This window comes from Morchella sextelata, assembly GCF_020137385.1.
Source record: "Morchella sextelata strain SCLS chromosome Unknown scls_2, whole genome shotgun sequence".
Taxonomy (NCBI): domain Eukaryota; kingdom Fungi; phylum Ascomycota; class Pezizomycetes; order Pezizales; family Morchellaceae; genus Morchella; species Morchella sextelata.
The window spans coordinates 3,747,234-3,765,188 of NW_025408617.1; the positions used below are offsets into that span (position 1 = coordinate 3,747,234).

General features: G+C 46.1%; 7 protein-coding genes across 7 annotated transcripts; 2 read left to right on the forward strand and 5 right to left on the reverse strand.

Moving 5' to 3' along the window:
• Positions 1-136: 136 nt before the first annotated feature.
• On the forward strand, positions 137-926 carry H6S33_006244 (uncharacterized protein; the record flags this gene model as incomplete). Its single annotated transcript, XM_044837678.1, has 2 exons — positions 137-650; positions 724-926. Coding segments are annotated over 2 exons (717 nt in total), but the record flags the coding sequence as incomplete, so codon positions are not given.
• A 1,473-nt stretch (positions 927-2,399) lies between these two features.
• Positions 2,400-4,481, reverse strand: H6S33_006245 (uncharacterized protein; the record flags this gene model as incomplete). The annotated part of the gene is made up of 1 exon (XM_044837679.1): positions 2,400-4,481. One exon carries the CDS (start codon positions 4,479-4,481, stop codon positions 2,400-2,402), a length of 2,082 nt encoding a protein of 693 aa, XP_044699554.1.
• A 96-nt stretch (positions 4,482-4,577) lies between these two features.
• H6S33_006246 (uncharacterized protein) lies at positions 4,578-5,024 on the reverse strand (the record flags this gene model as incomplete). Its single annotated transcript, XM_044837681.1, has 1 exon — positions 4,578-5,024. One exon carries the CDS (start codon positions 5,022-5,024, stop codon positions 4,578-4,580), a length of 447 nt encoding a protein of 148 aa, XP_044699555.1.
• A 159-nt stretch (positions 5,025-5,183) lies between these two features.
• On the reverse strand, positions 5,184-5,915 carry H6S33_006247 (uncharacterized protein; the record flags this gene model as incomplete). Its single annotated transcript, XM_044837682.1, has 1 exon — positions 5,184-5,915. One exon carries the CDS (start codon positions 5,913-5,915, stop codon positions 5,184-5,186), a length of 732 nt encoding a protein of 243 aa, XP_044699556.1.
• A 334-nt stretch (positions 5,916-6,249) lies between these two features.
• Positions 6,250-8,418, reverse strand: H6S33_006248 (uncharacterized protein; the record flags this gene model as incomplete). The annotated part of the gene is made up of 1 exon (XM_044837683.1): positions 6,250-8,418. One exon carries the CDS (start codon positions 8,416-8,418, stop codon positions 6,250-6,252), a length of 2,169 nt encoding a protein of 722 aa, XP_044699557.1.
• A 1,766-nt stretch (positions 8,419-10,184) lies between these two features.
• On the forward strand, positions 10,185-10,787 carry H6S33_006249 (uncharacterized protein; the record flags this gene model as incomplete). The annotated part of the gene is made up of 1 exon (XM_044837684.1): positions 10,185-10,787. The coding sequence occupies one exon, from the start codon at positions 10,185-10,187 to the stop codon at positions 10,785-10,787; it is 603 nt and encodes a 200-aa protein (XP_044699558.1).
• A 5,135-nt stretch (positions 10,788-15,922) lies between these two features.
• Positions 15,923-16,447, reverse strand: H6S33_006250 (uncharacterized protein; the record flags this gene model as incomplete). Its single annotated transcript, XM_044837685.1, has 1 exon — positions 15,923-16,447. A coding segment is annotated over one exon (525 nt), but the record flags the coding sequence as incomplete, so codon positions are not given.
• Between the last annotated feature and the right edge of the window lie 1,508 nt (positions 16,448-17,955).

Below are 17,955 nucleotides of genomic sequence, written 5' to 3' on the forward strand. Positions count from 1 at the left end.
ATACCTCGACATCGAAGCAAGAATGTCCACCGCCTTTCACCTGGAGACCGACGGCCAAGCTGAAAGGTTGAACGCCGTAATGGAACAATATCTACATGGATATGTCACTCATCAACAGGACGATTGGGTAAAATAGTTCTCTATGGCAGAATTCTCCGTCAACAATCAGGTCTCCGTATCCACCAAAGCTATACCACTCTTCGCGAACTCTGGTTTCCACTCCCGGTTCACAGTGACGATCAAATCGCTTGATAGGATCCCACCAAGCCTCAATGCTAAAGACTTCGCCTCGAAGATGAAAGAACTCCATGAATACCTACGTTCCAATATCCACACGGCGCAAGATCAACAAGAACAGGCCGTTAATACCAAACGAACGCCGGCTCCGCGGTACGATATCGGCGATATGGTGTTTGTTTCAGCAAAAAACATCCGAACTACCCGTAACTCCCGGAAGTTGCACTGGAAGAAACTAGGACCGTTCCCCGTTAAAGAAATCATCTCGCTATATATGTACCGAGTCGACCTGCCTAGGAGTATGAAAATGCACCCCGTCTTCCATGTATCGTTGCTAGACCCCGCCGCAAATGATCCTGTCCGGAGCAGATCCAACCACCACCCCCACCTATTATCGTTGAGCAGGAAGAGGAGTACGCAGTTGAGGGGTCTTGGACTCGCGGGAAACAAGAAAGAACGGCCTGCAATATTTTGTTAAATGGACAGGCTATACCGACCCTACATGGGAACCCGCCGCATACCACGATAATACCGGCGCCGTTGATATCTTTCATACACGTTACCCTGGCAAACCTGTACCGTTGGAAGGAAAGATTAAGGTTAAAGCTCGCAGGAGCTCGCGCTTGAAGGGAGGGGCTACTTTCATGGATCGATTAGGGAATGTACTAGGTTACGAGGAGTTGGATTAGTCAGAAAGGTTCTATTGGGTTCTACGGGTTCAGTTGATCGTTAATGTATGAGTTATTTGGGATTTGTCATCGCTGGGATGTCTTTGAGTATATTAGAGGGGTTCGTTCTTATTTCTTGTCCTTTTCTCTTTCTTTCTTTCCTTAAGCAACGTCTTCTGTATCTACGCTGTCTATTACTCTACACTGTCTATTACTTTACAATATTATCCTCATCTTCTTTACTCGAGAATACCACCGATTCGCCGCCCATTGTCCTGTTGACCCTTACCGACGCTGGAGTCCCTTAGGACCCCTATTGCGAGTTCCCACACCGATCCCTACTACACCCTTCGTACCCTGCGGAATATTCGCTACTCGCCCCCTTGAGAATTTATTGGTACAGTAAAATACTGGAATTGATACTCAACGTATTTGATGGCTTGATTGGTCTACCATGTTCTGGATCAATATTGAATAGATTGAATACTTCACTACGGTTTACAAAATATCTTCTCGCAAAACACCAGGTTGCGGCTTACCAATCCATTCGGAAATACATACAATCCATTATCATATTCTGAACTTGAGAGTGAACAATATTCATCACTTATGACTAAAACTCATTATCTTAATTGATAAAAGTCTTTATAATGTGTATCCTGATATTTTGTATTCTTGTAAACGGCTTGGAATTTGACGATGTCCGCTAAATAACATGTCTTCCGCCTCACCTACCAATTAATAGTATGCGCCCGAATTCCCCCAAACCTTTAGAATTAACATTATGGGGGGTTTTGATTGAGAATGTCATATTTGAAGTGACTGGTGGTGTTTGGGGAAATGCCAATGCTAAGCGATAGTTCTGTAGCTTTTAAACTTATAATATTGTAAACCGGATTCCGCTCGCTGAGTGACTGATGATGCCACTGAGACGAGGCAGAACCCTCCCTATTTATACATAATGGAACCTATACCAAGGCCCGCTTTCTAATACTAATGAGATAACGATGATAGAATAAGACAATCAACCCGAAGATAACCCCCAATAGAAAAGCGCCCCCGCATAGTTCCGTTCCTCCATTCTAATTCCGACACGTAACCATGAACCCCGCAATTGCCAGTAACCGAGCTGTATCATGCTATTGTCCTAGAGCTACTTCCCTAAGTAGAATGGCCTGCAGCCATAAGCCCCGCTTCTATTCCGTTCCGGGTGAGACACCCAATAGTAAGCGTGCCCTCACAAAAGCCTAATACTAGTGTGGTTGCACCCGGTGCCCCCACACCCCTCGGTACCTTCCTATACTGGTTCCCTCGTTACCCGACCGTACTCACATCACAACCCATCACTCGTATTATCCTTATTCCTTGACTTAGAAGCAGTGTTCGTGTTTCCTGTAACACTACTCCCCCTTCCTAGACGTCGCCCTCGACCGTTAAAACCTCTCTATGATAAAAACCCTGTGGGAAAAGTCATAGAGTAGGAAAGGTATCGAGCTAGTCTTCCCTAGTCCGTTGTCGTTTCGGAGGCCGACTCGAGTCGATGACTGACCCTTGACTCCGCGTATGGGGCCGAGTGTTGGTGACCGGTTTGAAGTTCTCATCTAAGAGTGCCTCTTGGGGTTCGGGTGTTGCGAGTCGTTTTCGTGTGTTCTGTTGCCTGCCAGGGTTGGGATCCTCTCGATAAGGTCTCAGCAACATCTCGTGGAATACGTCATGAACCTTCCATTCTACCGGAAGATTCAATCTATAAGCCCTATTTCCTACAGTCGCGGTAACCTCGAAGGGGCCTGTAAACTTATCCGACCATTTATTGTAACCGCCGAGGTTCCGAGTATCCAGCAAAACCTTTTGACCGATTGTGAACCGCTGAACTGCTGGTCCTGGCCTTGATGCCATCCTGTCAAAGGTCTTCTGCAGCGTGTCTCTCGCTGACTCATGAGCTAGGAGAAGGTCTTCCAGGTAGGTACTTCCTTTGGCGTCCAGCTGTCCGATTTTCGCATCCGTTGGCCAATCTGTTCGTGGGTGGAAACCATAGTTACAGTAGAACGGCGATTGTCCTGTCGACGAGTGTTTCGCATTATTATATGCATACTCGCAAATCGGTAGTAGGTCCTTCCATTTCTTTCCTGTTCCGGCGGTATAGGCCCGGATGTAGGACTCGAGGTGCTGGTTGGTCTTTTCTGTTTGTCCATCCGTCTGTGGGTGGAACGAGGTCGAGAGTCTTCTACGAATCCCTAGTCGTTCTGTGACCGCAGCCCAGAATGCCGATACGAACTGTGTTCCCCTGTCAGAGACAATGCTCCTAGGAAGTCCGTGAAAGCGCCAAATGTCCTTGACAAAGGCGTTAGCGGTCTGTTCCGCGTTGATTCCCGTCATTGGAATGAAGTGAGCCATTTTCGTAAAACGGTCCACGACCACCAATACGTTACGGAATCCTGATTTCTCCTTTGGCATTTCTACTACGAAATCCATTGAGATATCAGTCCAAGGTGTGGTGGCTAACTCTAGGGGTTGAGGGAGTGACAAGTGTCTCCGACGTTGCTTGGCTCTCTGGCACACGTCGCAAGTCTTGACGAAGTTGGCTACATCTGTGGACATTCCTGGCCACCAGTAGTTCCTATCGATCAACTCAAGGGTTTTATCCCTTCCTAGATGCCCCGCTACGGGTCTGTCATGATGATCCTCAATGACTTGTCTGACCGCGTATCCTGGCACTACCCAACGACCATCGTGGGTGGCCTCATTCGATCCCGGGGTCCATTCAGTGGCAAGCTCCGTTATTACGGCATCAGCTTCCTCTGTCCCGAAGACTTCAAGGTTTGCATCAGGGAGAGGTTCATCCCGGAACACTCTCCGAACCCATTGTCTATCCTGTTCATACCAGTCTTGTAGTGGCTGAGGCAGCTCAGTACCTGGTATGTCGTACCACTGATCCAACGGAGTCCATTCTTCTTTGGAGTTGCCAATGATTTCAGGGCCAGTTTCTACATTGGTCTGTGATTTCCTGACAAATTGTTCTGCGCTGAGCAACTGTTTTACGGGTTGTTCGCGCATTACTCCCCCTTCCATAGCGAACTTTGGGCGCCTTGTAAGTGCATCTGGCTTGCCATTCTTTTCGCCTGGTCGGTAATGAATCCTGAAGCGAAAAGGTGCTATCTTTTCGGCCCACCTGGCTTGTCTTCTCGACAACTTCTTGGTCGTTGTGAAGTACTGTAGGTTCTGATGATCCGAATGTATCTGGATAGGAATGTCTGTTCCTTCCAGCCAATGTCTCCAAGTCAAGAGAGCAGAAACTATAGCGAGCATCTCCTTGTCATAGATCTCGTAGTTTACCTCTGCTTCGTTGAACTTGCGAGAGTGGTAAGCTACCGGGTGTAGAATACCGTCCTCGAACACCTGAGAGAGTACTGCGGCCTCAGCCCAGTCACTTGCGTCAGTTTCTATGATCGCTTCGCGGTGTTCGTCATAGTGTCGTAGTATTGGGGCAGACGTAAATCTCTCCTTGAGTTCGTCGAAAGCATTTTGCTGTTCACTGCTCCATCGCCATACGGAATCCTTCTTCAAGAGGTCGGTCATTGGTCGACAAACTTCGGAGTACCTGTGGATGAACCGTCGTAGGAAGTTGGCGAATCCGAGGAATCATTGAAGTTCCTTGACCTTGGTGGGTGGTAACTATTCCATGATTGCCTTCACCTTCTTAGGCGAGACCTGGTTCCCTTTCCCTGATAGTACAAATCCCAGGAATTCTACCTCCTGTTTGTACCATTCCGTTTTCTCGAGGTTCCCGTATAGATGGTTTTGTTGCAGTCGCCCCAATATCTTCCTCACAAGAGCCGTATGCTCTTCCTTAGTCTTTGAATATATTAGAATATCATCCAAGTAGACTACTACGCCTTGATCTAGAAGATCCTTGAATATGGTATTGACCATGACCTGGAACGACGCCGGTGCATTGGTTAAGCCAAAAGGCATCACCCTATATTCGAAGTGGCCGTACTTCGTTCTAAAAGCTGTTTTCCATTCCTCGCCAGCGGCAATCCTAATCAAGTTATAGCCATTTTTTAGGTCTATCTTGGTAAAGAACTCTGCTCCTTTCGTTGAATCGGCCAGCTCTGTCATGAGTGGAAGAGGGTAGCGATTCTTGACCGTGATAGCATTTAAGCCACGAAAGTCTACGCATAGCCTCAGTTTTCCATTGGCTTTCTTCACGAACAGGATCGGTGCTGCTGCCGGGCTGGTGGAGGGGACTATTTTGCCCGAGGCTAGCATTTCGTCCAATTATTCCCGGAGTGCCTTTTGTTCCACTGGGGAGAGCGCATAGATCGGTCCCCATGGAGGCTGCTTTCCTTCCATAAGGGGAATGGTGTGATCCCATTCAGAGTGATCAGGTAGTCGATCGGCTCCCTCCTTAGAGAAGACGTCGACGAAGTCCTGGTACTCCATTGGTATAGCACTAGCGAGAGCCTCGCCTACCAATGCCCTTGCCCAGAAGGGGTGTTGCTCGATCATCATCTGTGTCTCGGGTGACGACCTCAACAGCCTGATGACCAGCTCTTCTGGGTCTTCTTCGTATATATCATACATGGTCCTGAAGCATCCCTTCACTTGGCAATTGATGTTGTCGAAGGTGACCTTGTTCTGACCCCAATGTATGGTAGGTTGATGCTCCTTGAGCCATCGATGTGGTATGACGAGGTCTTCTCCTGCGAATGAGCCAACCTCACAGACGATGTCTCTGTCTAGATGGTTGCCGACGTGGAGGGTAAGGGCTTGGGTGATGTGAGTACCGGAGTTAGGCATAGGGGTACCGTCAGCCTGTCTGATGATGAGAGGCTTGGGTCGAGGTTGAGTTGGGGTCTTGAGACGGTGGACACAGTTCCAGGACATAACCCAGTCCTCTGTTCCACTGTCTAGAAGTGCGTTGACTATTTCTGCATGTTGGGTACTAGTTGCGGGGTGGTTCCAAGAGATCTCAATCTCAAGGCGGGTTTCTTGGTTGTGTGAAGACATGTTTGTATGCTTTGAAAGTGTAAGGTAAGGTGGATTGTTCTTTTGGTATAAGTGGGTTGATGTTGATAGTTCTTGTTCTGAGCGCGGGGCGAGGGAGTTTATATAGAAAATTCGGGCGTTGATAAAGATCAACACTTATGCACCAGGCGTTTTCGAAATGTGACCCCGCTTCTCAAAATGTGTGTAAAGAGAATTTAAATTGCGCAAAAATAACAAAACCGATAGAACATAACATAACCCGATCCCTTAGAAAAGTCTTCCTTCCAAAACAGAATAGAAAAGCCGTAACACAACATAGAATGAAACATCGCAAAAGTAGAAATACCCAATCAATTTAGTCCTCCAAATTCGTAATCCTTGCCCTGAATGCCTCATTTTGTGGCCCCAATTTCCGTTTCTTATCACCCTCCCTTCCGTGGTCCTTTCTCCCGGAAGGATACTCTTTTCTCTTCAGGTTCGTTAACCTGACCTTACTCGTCGCCACGCAATCCTTTACGAACTGGTTATCTCTACCACAACGGAAACACTTTCCTTCCTTCTGCCATTTCTCCTTCTCTTCTTTGGTGACACCTAAGTCATCCGAGTTTTTGGAGTTGTTGGCTGATGCGGGAAAAGTTTTCCGAGGATTTGCGTTGTTGCGCGATTTCCGCCGTTCCGTCTTTTCCTCGCGAGGTTTCACAGTATCTTTACCTCGCAGGATTTCCTTCCGAGCCTTCACCTCGTGGTCCTTACGTCCGACTTTTCGTACCCAGGCTAACCAGTCCACGAAATCCCCAGGTTCCTCAATCGCATTGGAGAGCCGTTGTTCCAGCGAGGAGTTTATTCCTGTTAGGATCATGGATCTCATGACAACTGGTCCAACTCGTGCGTCCCATTCTAGGTTCTGCATCTCGTTGATGTAGTCGTCGATTGGGCCAGTTTGCCGGAGTCTGTCCATCTTCTGCTTGGCCTGTTCCTGACTTGTGCGGTTGCCATATTGAGTGCGGAGCTCTTGCTTGAACCGTTCCCAGGTTCCGATACTTCTGTCCACAGCCAACCTCTCCGTAAAATTCCGCCAAAAGTTTGCCGCACTACCGGTAAACTCGAGGGATGCCCACATAATCTTGGTGCCGTCATCCCATTGGACCTTCTTCTGGAGACTGATTAGAATCTCCATCTGGTCGATCCAGAGTCTTACGTCTTGATCGGCTCTTCCGGAGAAGGGAATGTTGGCCTTTTTGGGTGTATCACCTACGGTGGCGCGAGGGGGGTGCAAGAGATCTTTCCCTTGTTGGTACCTCCTTTCCTGTCTTCGTTTTTTACGTTCCCGCCGCTTGCGGCGTTCGTCTTCCGAATCTGAGGAGTCCGATGGGGATGATCCGGGTGCTTCCGGGGCGTTACCTCCCTTATTGCCATTCCCGTTACCTCCACCTTGTGCTCCTTGACCTCCTCCCTGATTGCCATCCCCGTTACCTCCACCTTGTGCTCCTTGACCTCCTTGCTTCCCTCGTTGGCCTTGGTCTTCGAGGTCATCACTGGATTCGGAGCCGGCTGGAGGGGCGACTGGTTGTTGGGGATGTGGTTTGGGAGGTGGGCCTGATCCGCCGCCACCTGTCTCTGGGGCCAGTGGTTTTTCCGCAGCCGCTTTACGGGCTGTTTCCTTCATCTGCTCTATCATTTCTTCTAGAGCCGTCCTTGTTCCAGACAACCCATCTACCAAGGAGACCTGCTGCTGCATGGTCCTCTCCAACTGTGCCAGTGTAGCCGCTATGCCGTCTGGGACTTGGGCTGGGCCTTCTTTCGGCAGCCTTTGAATCCAGTCGGCCAGCGTAGTTATGTGCTGGGCCTGCTCTTCCTGCCGTTGTTGGTGGGCCCTAGTGGTATTGGCGATCTGTTCCAAGACTTGGCCGAGGTTCGTAGTGGTTGCGGCTGTCTCTGCCCGCACTTGCGCGAGGATGTACCCATCTCGGCGCTCCCGTTCTTCTTGGTCCTGGTTGAACTTCATCTGCAATTCGCGGATGAGTTTGGTCTGCTCTTCGTGCTGCTGGGTAAGCTGCGCCGCGTGCTGCCGAGTAATTTCCCTGATTGCGGGCAGGTCTTGGACGCTCACAGTGAGGTCTCCAAGTCCGCGACTCAGCTGCTGAACCACTGGGGCTCCTCTCCGTTCGATTTCCTGCCCGATGATTTCTCCAAAGGGGTGCTCGATGCGGCGTTCTTCCACGTCCATATTCGTGTCTTCATCGTCGTCCATTACCCTGAGGACCGAGGGCCTCGGAATAGAAGATCGTTCTCTGATTGGCGTTTTGTACGGGGAATAGTCTCGATAGTCCCCTTGCCTGCGGGAGCGGGGTTGGCCATAGGATGCGGCCGGCTGAGTCGATCTGAAGAGGTCGCTGATCGGCATGTCCAGATCCCTCCTGTGGCGCTGTCTCGCCTGGGTCTCGACTATACCTCGATCTCTCACGGTGATCGAGCTCTCCATGTTGTAGTCTTCCTCCTGTTGTTGCTGATGACCCCTTGACATCGCTAAGTTGCTCGATTCTGAGTTGTGGCTGTCTCCTGCACCAGGGTTGAGCGACGAACCAAGGGACGGAGTGAGCTAATCCGTAGGATTGCTGACTGAGGGTAACTTTGATGGGGAAGAGTTCGGGATAGTTGAGGATTTCCGGGTCGTGTTCTTCGAACGTGCAAGTAGTACCTGTTTCGGTAAAAAACCCGGCGTACTCAAGGTATCCGCAGTAGAGGTGTTCGGCACTGCCTCTGCGAACGACAAAAGAGGTAGTGCAAGTAAAGTTGTTGATAGCTGCTGTTGCTACTCGGGGATGCATACGGTATCAAAGAGTCCTTCTAATAGACTACTTTCTTATTCTTTTACTTGAGCGCACGGTGACTATCCGCCACAAACAAAATACTCTCAAGTATTGGTATAAGCAAGTAGTGGTCTTATCGGGACGTTGATAATATGCGATCGATGAAAATGATAGCGTAGTGGATAAGGTACAATATAGTGTTTGGGGAAATGCCAATGCTAAGCGATAGTTCTGTAGCTTTTAAACTTATAATATTGTAAACCGGATTCCGCTCGCTGAGTGACTGATGATGCCACTGAGACGAGGCAGAACCCTCCCTATTTATACATAATGGAACCTATACCAAGGCCCGTTTTCTAATACTAATGAGATAACGATGATAGAATAAGACAATCAACCCGAAGATAACCCCCAATAGAAAAGCGCCCCCGCATAGTTCCGTTCCTCCATTCTAATTCCAACACGTAACCATGAACCCCGCAATTGCCAGTAACCGAGCTGTATCATGCTATTGTCCTAGAGCTACTTCCCTAAGTAGAATGGCCTGCAGCCATAAGCCCCGCTTCTATTCCGTTCCGGGTGAGACACCCAATAGTAAGCGTGCCCTCACAACAGCCTAATACTAGTGTGGTTGCACCCGGTGCCCCCACACCCCTCGGTACCTTCCTATACTGGTTCCCTCGTTACCCGACCGTACTCACATCACAACCCATCACTCGTATTATCCTTATTCCTTGACTTAGAAGCAGTGTTCGTGTTTCCTGTAACAGGTGGTCAGTATAGCCCTTAATAGCATTGGCATTCTCAGTGTAACTCAATTCAGATCATAAAACATGTTCCGATTTTCATGGATCGATTGGTTAATAAACTAGGTTACAAAGGGTCGAATTGGTCAGAAAGATTCTATGGATTTCTAGAGGGTTCCGTCGATTGTAAGAGTATGAGTCACTTTGGATTTGTAATTGCTAGGGTTTTCTTGGGTATATTAAGGGGCTTTACCCTCAATTCTATTCTCTTTCCCTCTCTTTTCTTCTCTTTCTTTTGGTACGCAATGGCTTAGATAATCTACGCTGGCTATTACTATTGAAGTACTATTTTCTGTTCCTTTCTAAGGAGACCATCTCACTTCTCCGACCTTATTACCGCTAGTTCTAAACTACTGCACATTTCTCTGTCCCCCTCACTGATTAATCTACCAGCCCCTATGACCATCTCCCGTACCCTACGGAATACTCGCTACCCAACTCCCTAGGATTACGTTGAATCGTAATCCGCACCATACGCCATGTCCACCCCCAACCGACCTACATGAGTCTCATCTAACATAATCGAGTAATTTAACCACCAGTACGAATAGAATACTGCTACCCTGTTTGACCACCTCCCTACTCTGTTTTAAAGCATCCAACACGAGAGGGATAGTGCTCGTACACTGCTCTCCGCCATCCACAAAACCATTGACCAGCTGGAAGAGCAAGTAATGCAGGTCAATCTTGACCTCAATATTGACCACATTGCGCCTGCCCCCAATGTTCCTATCCCCGTTTTCGCTGCTACTGCACCAACCACTTTCTCCACCTTTGGGTCTGAAATGTTGTCTGAAAAGTTCTATGATATCCGGACCAAAATCCCCGGATTTGTTACCCAACTCCGAATGAAGCTCGAAGTCAACCATAATCGGTTCCGCAATGAGACAGTAAAGGTTATCCACGTGGTCAGCTGTTTGGAGGGCAGAGCCCTTAATCAGGTCACACCACTCGTTAATGCCAATCCTGCTGACTTCTTTTTCTCCGTCACCTCCTTCGTCGCCCACATGGAAGACTCGTTTAGAGACCTAAACACCCGAAGTACCACCCACCGTCAACTCGTCCCTCTGAGGCAAGGCAAAGGAGACTTTGCCACCTACTACTTACAGTTCATCAGAACCGTGTCCAACTTGCATTACAACAAAGGAGTCAAGATTGAAGAATTGCCGGAAAGATTATCGGACAACTTTAGAGACGTTATAACCTATCGAACAGACAGATCCAATATGGTGGAAGCATATGCGACCATGTCAATGACGATCGATAAAAACATGTGACTGACATGCTATGATGAGGCACAACCGTGATTTGCTTTCGAATAGTGTAAATAAAGAGAGCGAGTTTTGATGATACTCGTTCAGAAAGAAGAAAAGGGAGTTTGTATGTTTGAACGTTCCCAAATCTAGAAAATTATAACTTTAAGGGGTCTACTCTCTATTAAAGATCCGTTGATGATGAGAGGCCGACCTGGGATAACACAGAGTGCGTTATCTAGTAGTGGAATGTCGGACAGGATTTTGAGGTTGCCCGGGAACCGTCGCCCCACAATTCTGGGCTCCGTTGCTATGGGTCGAACAGGACGACCCGAGTCCATTCCCATCCTCAGGTATGTGCATACAGGGGGTTGTGGTCGTGATTGTGGGGGCGGAGGTGATGGTTAGGGGCTGTTGAGTAGGGTAACACACTGTGAGTCTTGGCGACCCGTCCTGGTTCACTCCCGGCACCGCCACTCACTGGGCAGGTACAACGATCGATGACTGTATGGCACCGAACGCACCGTCTCGAGCCCACGATCATGACAGCAAATGAAATTCAATGATACCGTGTTTCCCCATCCTCTGCTTCGATGGAATAAATAAATTTCGGATTCCGAACTGCGGGTTACCGCATCGGGCGAATCCCACTTCTTGTCTCCGCTGTATCTTCTTACGCCAACTCGGATTCTGTACTCTAGGTCACCGCTTTACTAAGTTTCAACACTCGTAACCCTAACTACCCACATCTAGGTTCCAACCACCACCAAATACACATTCAAGTATTTCATTTTGACCGAAAATTGTATAATGTACACGTAACTAAATCAGATTTGAACGCTCATAACCCTAACAACCCACATCCAGGTTCCAACCACAAACAAATACACATTCAAGTATTTCATTTTGACCAAAAATTGTATAATATACACGTAACCAAATCAGATTTGAACGTTCACAACCCTAACTACCCACATCCAGGTTCCAACCACCACCAAATACACATTGATCTATTTCATTTTTGCGGAAGATTGTATTTTGTACACATGAGCAGACCAGATTTGAACGCTCGTAACCCTAACTACCCACATCCAAGTTTCAACCACCACCAAATACACATTGATCTGTTACATTTTGATCAAAAATTGAATTTTGTACCAATAGAATAACAACGACCTGAAGAAAAATAGATAGAAAAGTGTCACTTCAGTATTCTGTCCTATATTCTAATTCCAATACGTAACCATGAAGGTTGCAATTACCAGTCTTCGGGTTATATAGTATTATTGTTCTAGACACTACTGAGCAATATTGAATCGCTGGATAGATATGCATGTCTACTAGGACAACATGTAAAGCAAACACTAATGGTGAAATTGGTTACTACTGTTTGTGATAGCTTGAGAGGTATAAATATCAATCGAAACAGAAACTGCATCAGAGTTTGCAATTGATATTTGTTGGTATGGTTTACTATGATTCGATTTGTATGCATACTTGTTGTGACAGAATGTAAATCAGGAATAGGAGATAAGATTTGTGAGGATTTTTGGCAATCGCTTGATACGTATACATATAAATCGGAATGGCAAGTAAAGTATATACCGATAATAAAAGCTTTCTGTATGATGTTTCAACACTAAATAGGAGTCGATACCTGTCAGAAAAACATTCAAATCAGTAATTAGCAGTGAAATTGGTTGATATAATTAATAATTGGTTCATACTTATACGTTCTTATCAGAACATCAAATTTAACAATTATTGACAAACAAAACCTTTTGTATTATTTACAATCCTTTGATGGGTATGTATCAGGACAGCGAGTGTATCAGAAATTCAAATTCTCATTTGTTACAATCGTTCATGAAGGTTTGAAAGCTATGAATATTTATTGGCACAGTAAAATACTGAAATTGATACTCAATGTGTTTGATGGCTTGATTGGTATACCATGTTCTGGATCAATATTGAATAGATTGAATACTGTACTACGGTTTGCAAAATATCTTCTCCCAAAACACGAGGTTGCGGCTTTCCAATCCATTCTGAAATATATACAATCCATTATCATATTCTGAACTTGAGAGTGAACAATATTCAGCACTTATCTCTAAAACTCATTGTTTTAATTAATAACAGTCTTCATAACGTATATCCTGATATTTTGTATTTTTGTAAACAGGTAGGAATTTGACAATGTCCGCAAGATAACATCTGTTCCACCTCACCTACCTATTAACAGTATGCGCCCAAATTCCCCCAAGCCTTTAGAATTAGGATTATGAATGCTTTTGATTGAGAATGTCTTATTTGAGCTGACTGGCGGTCAGTATAGCACTAAATTGCTTGAACGTTCTCAGTGTAACCCAATTCAGATCCTAAAACCTTGTCCGATTTCATAGATCGATTGAATAATATAGTAGGTTACAAAGGGTCGAATTGATCAGAAAAATTCTATGGATTTCTAGAAGATTCCGTCGATTTTAAGGGTATGAGTTACTTGGGATTTGTGATTGTTAAGTTTTCTTTATGTATATTAAGGGGCTTTGCCCTCGATTCTATTCTCTTTCCCTCTCTTTTCTTTTCTTTCTTTTGGTACGCAAAGGCTTAGGTAATCTACACTGGCTATTGCTATTCAAGTACTATTTTCTCTTCCTTTATAAGGAGGCCATCTCACTTCTCCGACCTTCCCACCGCTAGTCCTGAACTACTGTAAGTTTCTCCAACCCCTCTCACTGATTAACCTACCAGCCCCTATGACCATCTCCCGTACCCTGCGGAATACTCGCTACCCAACTCCCTAGGATTACGTTGCGTCGTAATCCGCTCCATACGCCATGTCCACCCCCAACCGACCTACATGGATCTCATTTAACAAAATCGAGCAGTTTAACCATCAGTACGAATAGAATACTGCTGCCCTATTTGACCACCTCCCTACTATGTTTGAAAGCATCCGACACGAGAGGATAGTGCGCATACACTGCTTTCCGCCGCCCACAAAACCATTGACTACCTGGAAGAGCAAGTAATACAGGTCAACCTTGACCTCAATGTTGACCACACTGCCCCTGCCCCCAATGTTCCTGTCCCCGTTTTCACTGCTACTGCACCAACCACTGTCTCCACCTTTGGGTCTGAAACTTTCCCCGAAAAGTTTGATGGCATCCGGACCAAAATCTCCGGATTCGTTACCCAACTCCGAATGAAGCACGAAGTCAACCATAATCGGTTCCGCAATGGGACAGCAAAGGTTATCCATGCGGTTACCTGTTTGGAGGGAAGAGCCCTTGATCAGTTAATACAACTTGTTAACGCCAATCGTGCTGACTTCTTTTCCTCCGTCACCTTCTTTGTCGCCCACATGAAAGGCTCATTTAGAGACCTAAACACCCAAAGTACCACCCACCACCAACTCGTCCCCATGAGGCAAGGCAAAGTAGATTTTGCCATCTACTACTCGCAGTTCATCAGAAACGTGTCCTACTTGCATTACAACAAAGGAGTCAAGATTGACGAATTGGCGGAAAGATTGTCGGATAGACCCAATATGGGGGAAGCATATGCGACCATGTCAATTACTATCGACAACCACATGTAACTGACGTACTATGATGAGGCATAACCGTGACTTCCTTTCAAATAGTGTAAGTAAAGAGAGCGAGTTTTGATCATACTCGTTCAGAAAGAAGAAAAGGGAGTTTGTATGTTTGAACGTTCTCAAGTCTAGAAAATTATAACTTTAAGGAGTCTTCTCTCTATTAAAGATCTGTTGATGATGAGAGGCCAACCTGGGGCAACACTGAGTCCCTTATAGGAATACGGCGTATTTGCTCAAGTTCTTTTTCCGACTGACAGTCTGCCTATTGATAGTCAGGGGTACAGCAACTATTTTCTATCAGGGGAGAGGAGAGTAACTACGACACCTTGGATGAACTTCTGTCCGAGTCAAATCATGCAATTTGCCGAAATCTGTGGTTGGAATCTCAAGAACTATTGGAAACAGCCGACCAGATAATAATTGTTTATTCTAACTTTATTAGAACCGATTTGGGTGTTTGTAAACCGAAGTTTTGCTTCAGTAGCTTGAGTCGCACTCCCACTCCCCAAAGATGCTCCGGAGCAAAACAGGAGCATTCCGACAGTTTGACACTCCGGAGGTTAGTGTTGGGGATTAAAACGTGTTTTTGGAATTAGATTTTCCATTAACTCCGGGACACCGCCAGAATCATTTCTGTCGTGCTAAAGCATGATCTTTCGGCATCGGTTGGAGATATATGAAACCTGAAAGATACGACTGCCTAGGTAGGGAACTGCCGTCCGGGGTTCCCTGTGCTATCAGCCATCTTTGTACTTCTGTTCCAGGCTTACTCGGCCCCCTATTTTTGATTTGTAAGACTTCTTACTCATTGAGATCACTGTCCTCTATACCAATAAAGGTAGGAGCCTAACTGCCCTAATCTTCACGCGTCGATGAAGAACAAGCTGCTCTTACTTTGGGTCGGTGGCTTAACTGATGGAATAGGTTCTCTTGTAACAGCCTGATAGTGGCCTTGTTACATTACTCCCCTCTATTGTAGACTCGTTTTGAGTCCACTGTAGTGTTATTGGAATATTAGTATTTGGCATAGAAAAAAACTGTAGCTCTATTGGTGATTACGTACAAACTACATCTCTGTTTCTATCTTCATCAGAGAAAGAAAACTCCAACATGAAATGCCTTTTAAAAACAAAAAAAATGACATATTCTCCACTCTTGTCGTAGAACCTTCCGTTCCACTAGTGGAGATTTTGATGTTAGCAAGAATCTCTCTTTTTCCCTTGTCTTTTTCACGCAGGTTTCCTCACGCTTCGGTTTTCTATCGTTTCTTGCATTGTTTTCAGGGAAAAATGGTATCCGAACTCTGTCAGACCGATGAAAAGCCTGGTACAGGAGAGTTGGTTTTTATTCCCGAATTTCTTCTGGGATACAGAGCTACTTACGCCGTGTTTTGAGGATCCCTAGAGTTTCACCGTATTTTCCGAGGTTTTTGCGGGTATTTTTGATGAAATTCTTTCATGGCCTCGTCGGCACTTCCTTGCAGAATTTCGTATGGTTCCCAGGAGTCTTCCGAACGATAACTCTCTCAAACAATGCGATACTCTACAAACATTTTCTAATGCCCAGCCTGTTGCCATCGGCTATTAGTTATTTCTCGGAGAACGTGACTGTATTCTCCTTCGACCTCATCTGGAGTAGGAGGGACTTCAGTGCGTCGAGGGTATTTCAGTCCCCGATAGGACTCCAGCAGAAATATTTGGAAGACATCATGAATGTTCCATTGAGAGGGAAGCTTCAGCCTGTAGAACGCAACAACAAGTTTCTCATCAACCTCAAAGAGACATAGTTTCTTATAGTCAAGCTTGCTTGAGGGTCGATTGGCAACCATATTGCGTCGGTCCATCATCACCTTATCCCCATCTTCAGGTGCTGGAGTTTTCATATGCTTCTGGTCATACCATTTCTTCTGCCGGGGCTGTGCCTTAAAAATAACAGTCCTCATAGTTTTCCAAAGAGCTTTCCACTTGAACTTTAGTACGGCGCTGGAAACATTGGCATTGTCCAGCTTCCTTCTGCGCGAATGCCAATCGGAATCAGGCTCGAACCCATAGTTAGCGTAGAATTGAGATACTTTAGTGGACTATTGGGTTGCCGTTTTGTAAGCGTACTGTGCAAGTGGCAGTAACCCTGCCCAATCTTCCTACTGGTAGGACCAAAAGTTTCTGAAATATTGCTCTAGCGTTTGATTGACCCTCTCAGTTCACCTGTCAGCTTGAGGACGATATGCCGTAGACAGACAAAGGTTGACTCCGAGAAGCTTGATCAACGAATGCCAGAACTTGCTTTTGAATCTGAAGTCCCGATCAGAAATGATTACTTCGGATCGTCCATGTAGTCGCCATATTTCTTGAAGGAATATATGCGAAAGTTCCTTGATTGTTGCCTCGGTCTTGAGCGGTATGAAGTAGGTGATTTTTGTAAAGCGTTCAACAATAACCCCGATACTGCTATAGGCTTCAGATTCCGGCATACTGATGAAAAAGTCCATCGAGATGGAGCTGCAGGGTGTATTGGGGACCTCTAAATGTGGTAGCATCCTGTACTTCACATGACTGGAGCTTTTATTGCTTTGACATGTATCGCAACTCCATAAGTATTCTCCCATGTCATTGTCCATCTTTGGGCAAAAGAAAAGTGTCCGAAGATGCTCTGCAGTTTTGAATTGACCCAAGTAGCTTGTGGGCTTCGAATCATGTAGGGCGCTCATGATTTTTGGTTTGAGCTCTCGGTGATTTGGGATGTAGCATCTTTTCTTCTAAAAGACATCACCGTGTCTCAAAGTTAGGTTTCGGTAGACTGTCTTACCGAAGGTGTGATCCACAGCCTTCTTCAAGGAGAATTACTCAGGGTCTGAAGCTGAATGAGGCCGGATTTTGTCCAGAAGCACCGGTGTGAGTTTGCAGACCTGAGGTGATTTTGGGCGTTAAGATTTGATTGTAACGGTTGGTGGTTGTACAGAAACCATTCTGCTAGGGCAAATCAGGACAACATTCTTCGGTTGGGCGAGAACCGTAGCCGTACAATTCCCGATTCCGTTGCTATACGTTGGCCAAAACGAATAGAATCCATCAGCATCGTCAGGTATGTGGGTAAAAGGCAACATGATTGTGATATCTGGAGCGGAGGTAGTGGGTGGGAGCTGTTGGGTGTTAGCTCGGGTAACCTAGTTCTAGGGGTAGATAGGGTTAACTGGGGTGACAGGCCAAACAAGGTTTAGCTAGTGTCAACTAGGGTTAAATAGGGCTAGCTAGGGTTACCTAGGGTTAGGTAGGGTTAACTAGGGTTAAAGGCCAAACAAGATTTAGCTAGTATCAACTGGGGTTAACTAGGGTTAACTAGGGTTACCTAGGGTTACGGCCAAACTAGGGTTAGTTAGGGTTAGTTAGGGTTAGTTAGGGTTAGTTAGGGTTAGTTAGGGTTAGTTAGGGTTAGGGTTAGTTAGGGTTAGTTAGGTTAGTTAGGGTTAGTTAGGGTTAGTTAGGGTTAGTTAGGGTTAGTTAGGGTTAGTTAGGGTTAGTTAGGGTTAGTTAGGGTTAGTTAGGGTTAGTTAGGGTTAGTTAGGGTTAGTTAGGGTTAGTTAGGGTTAGG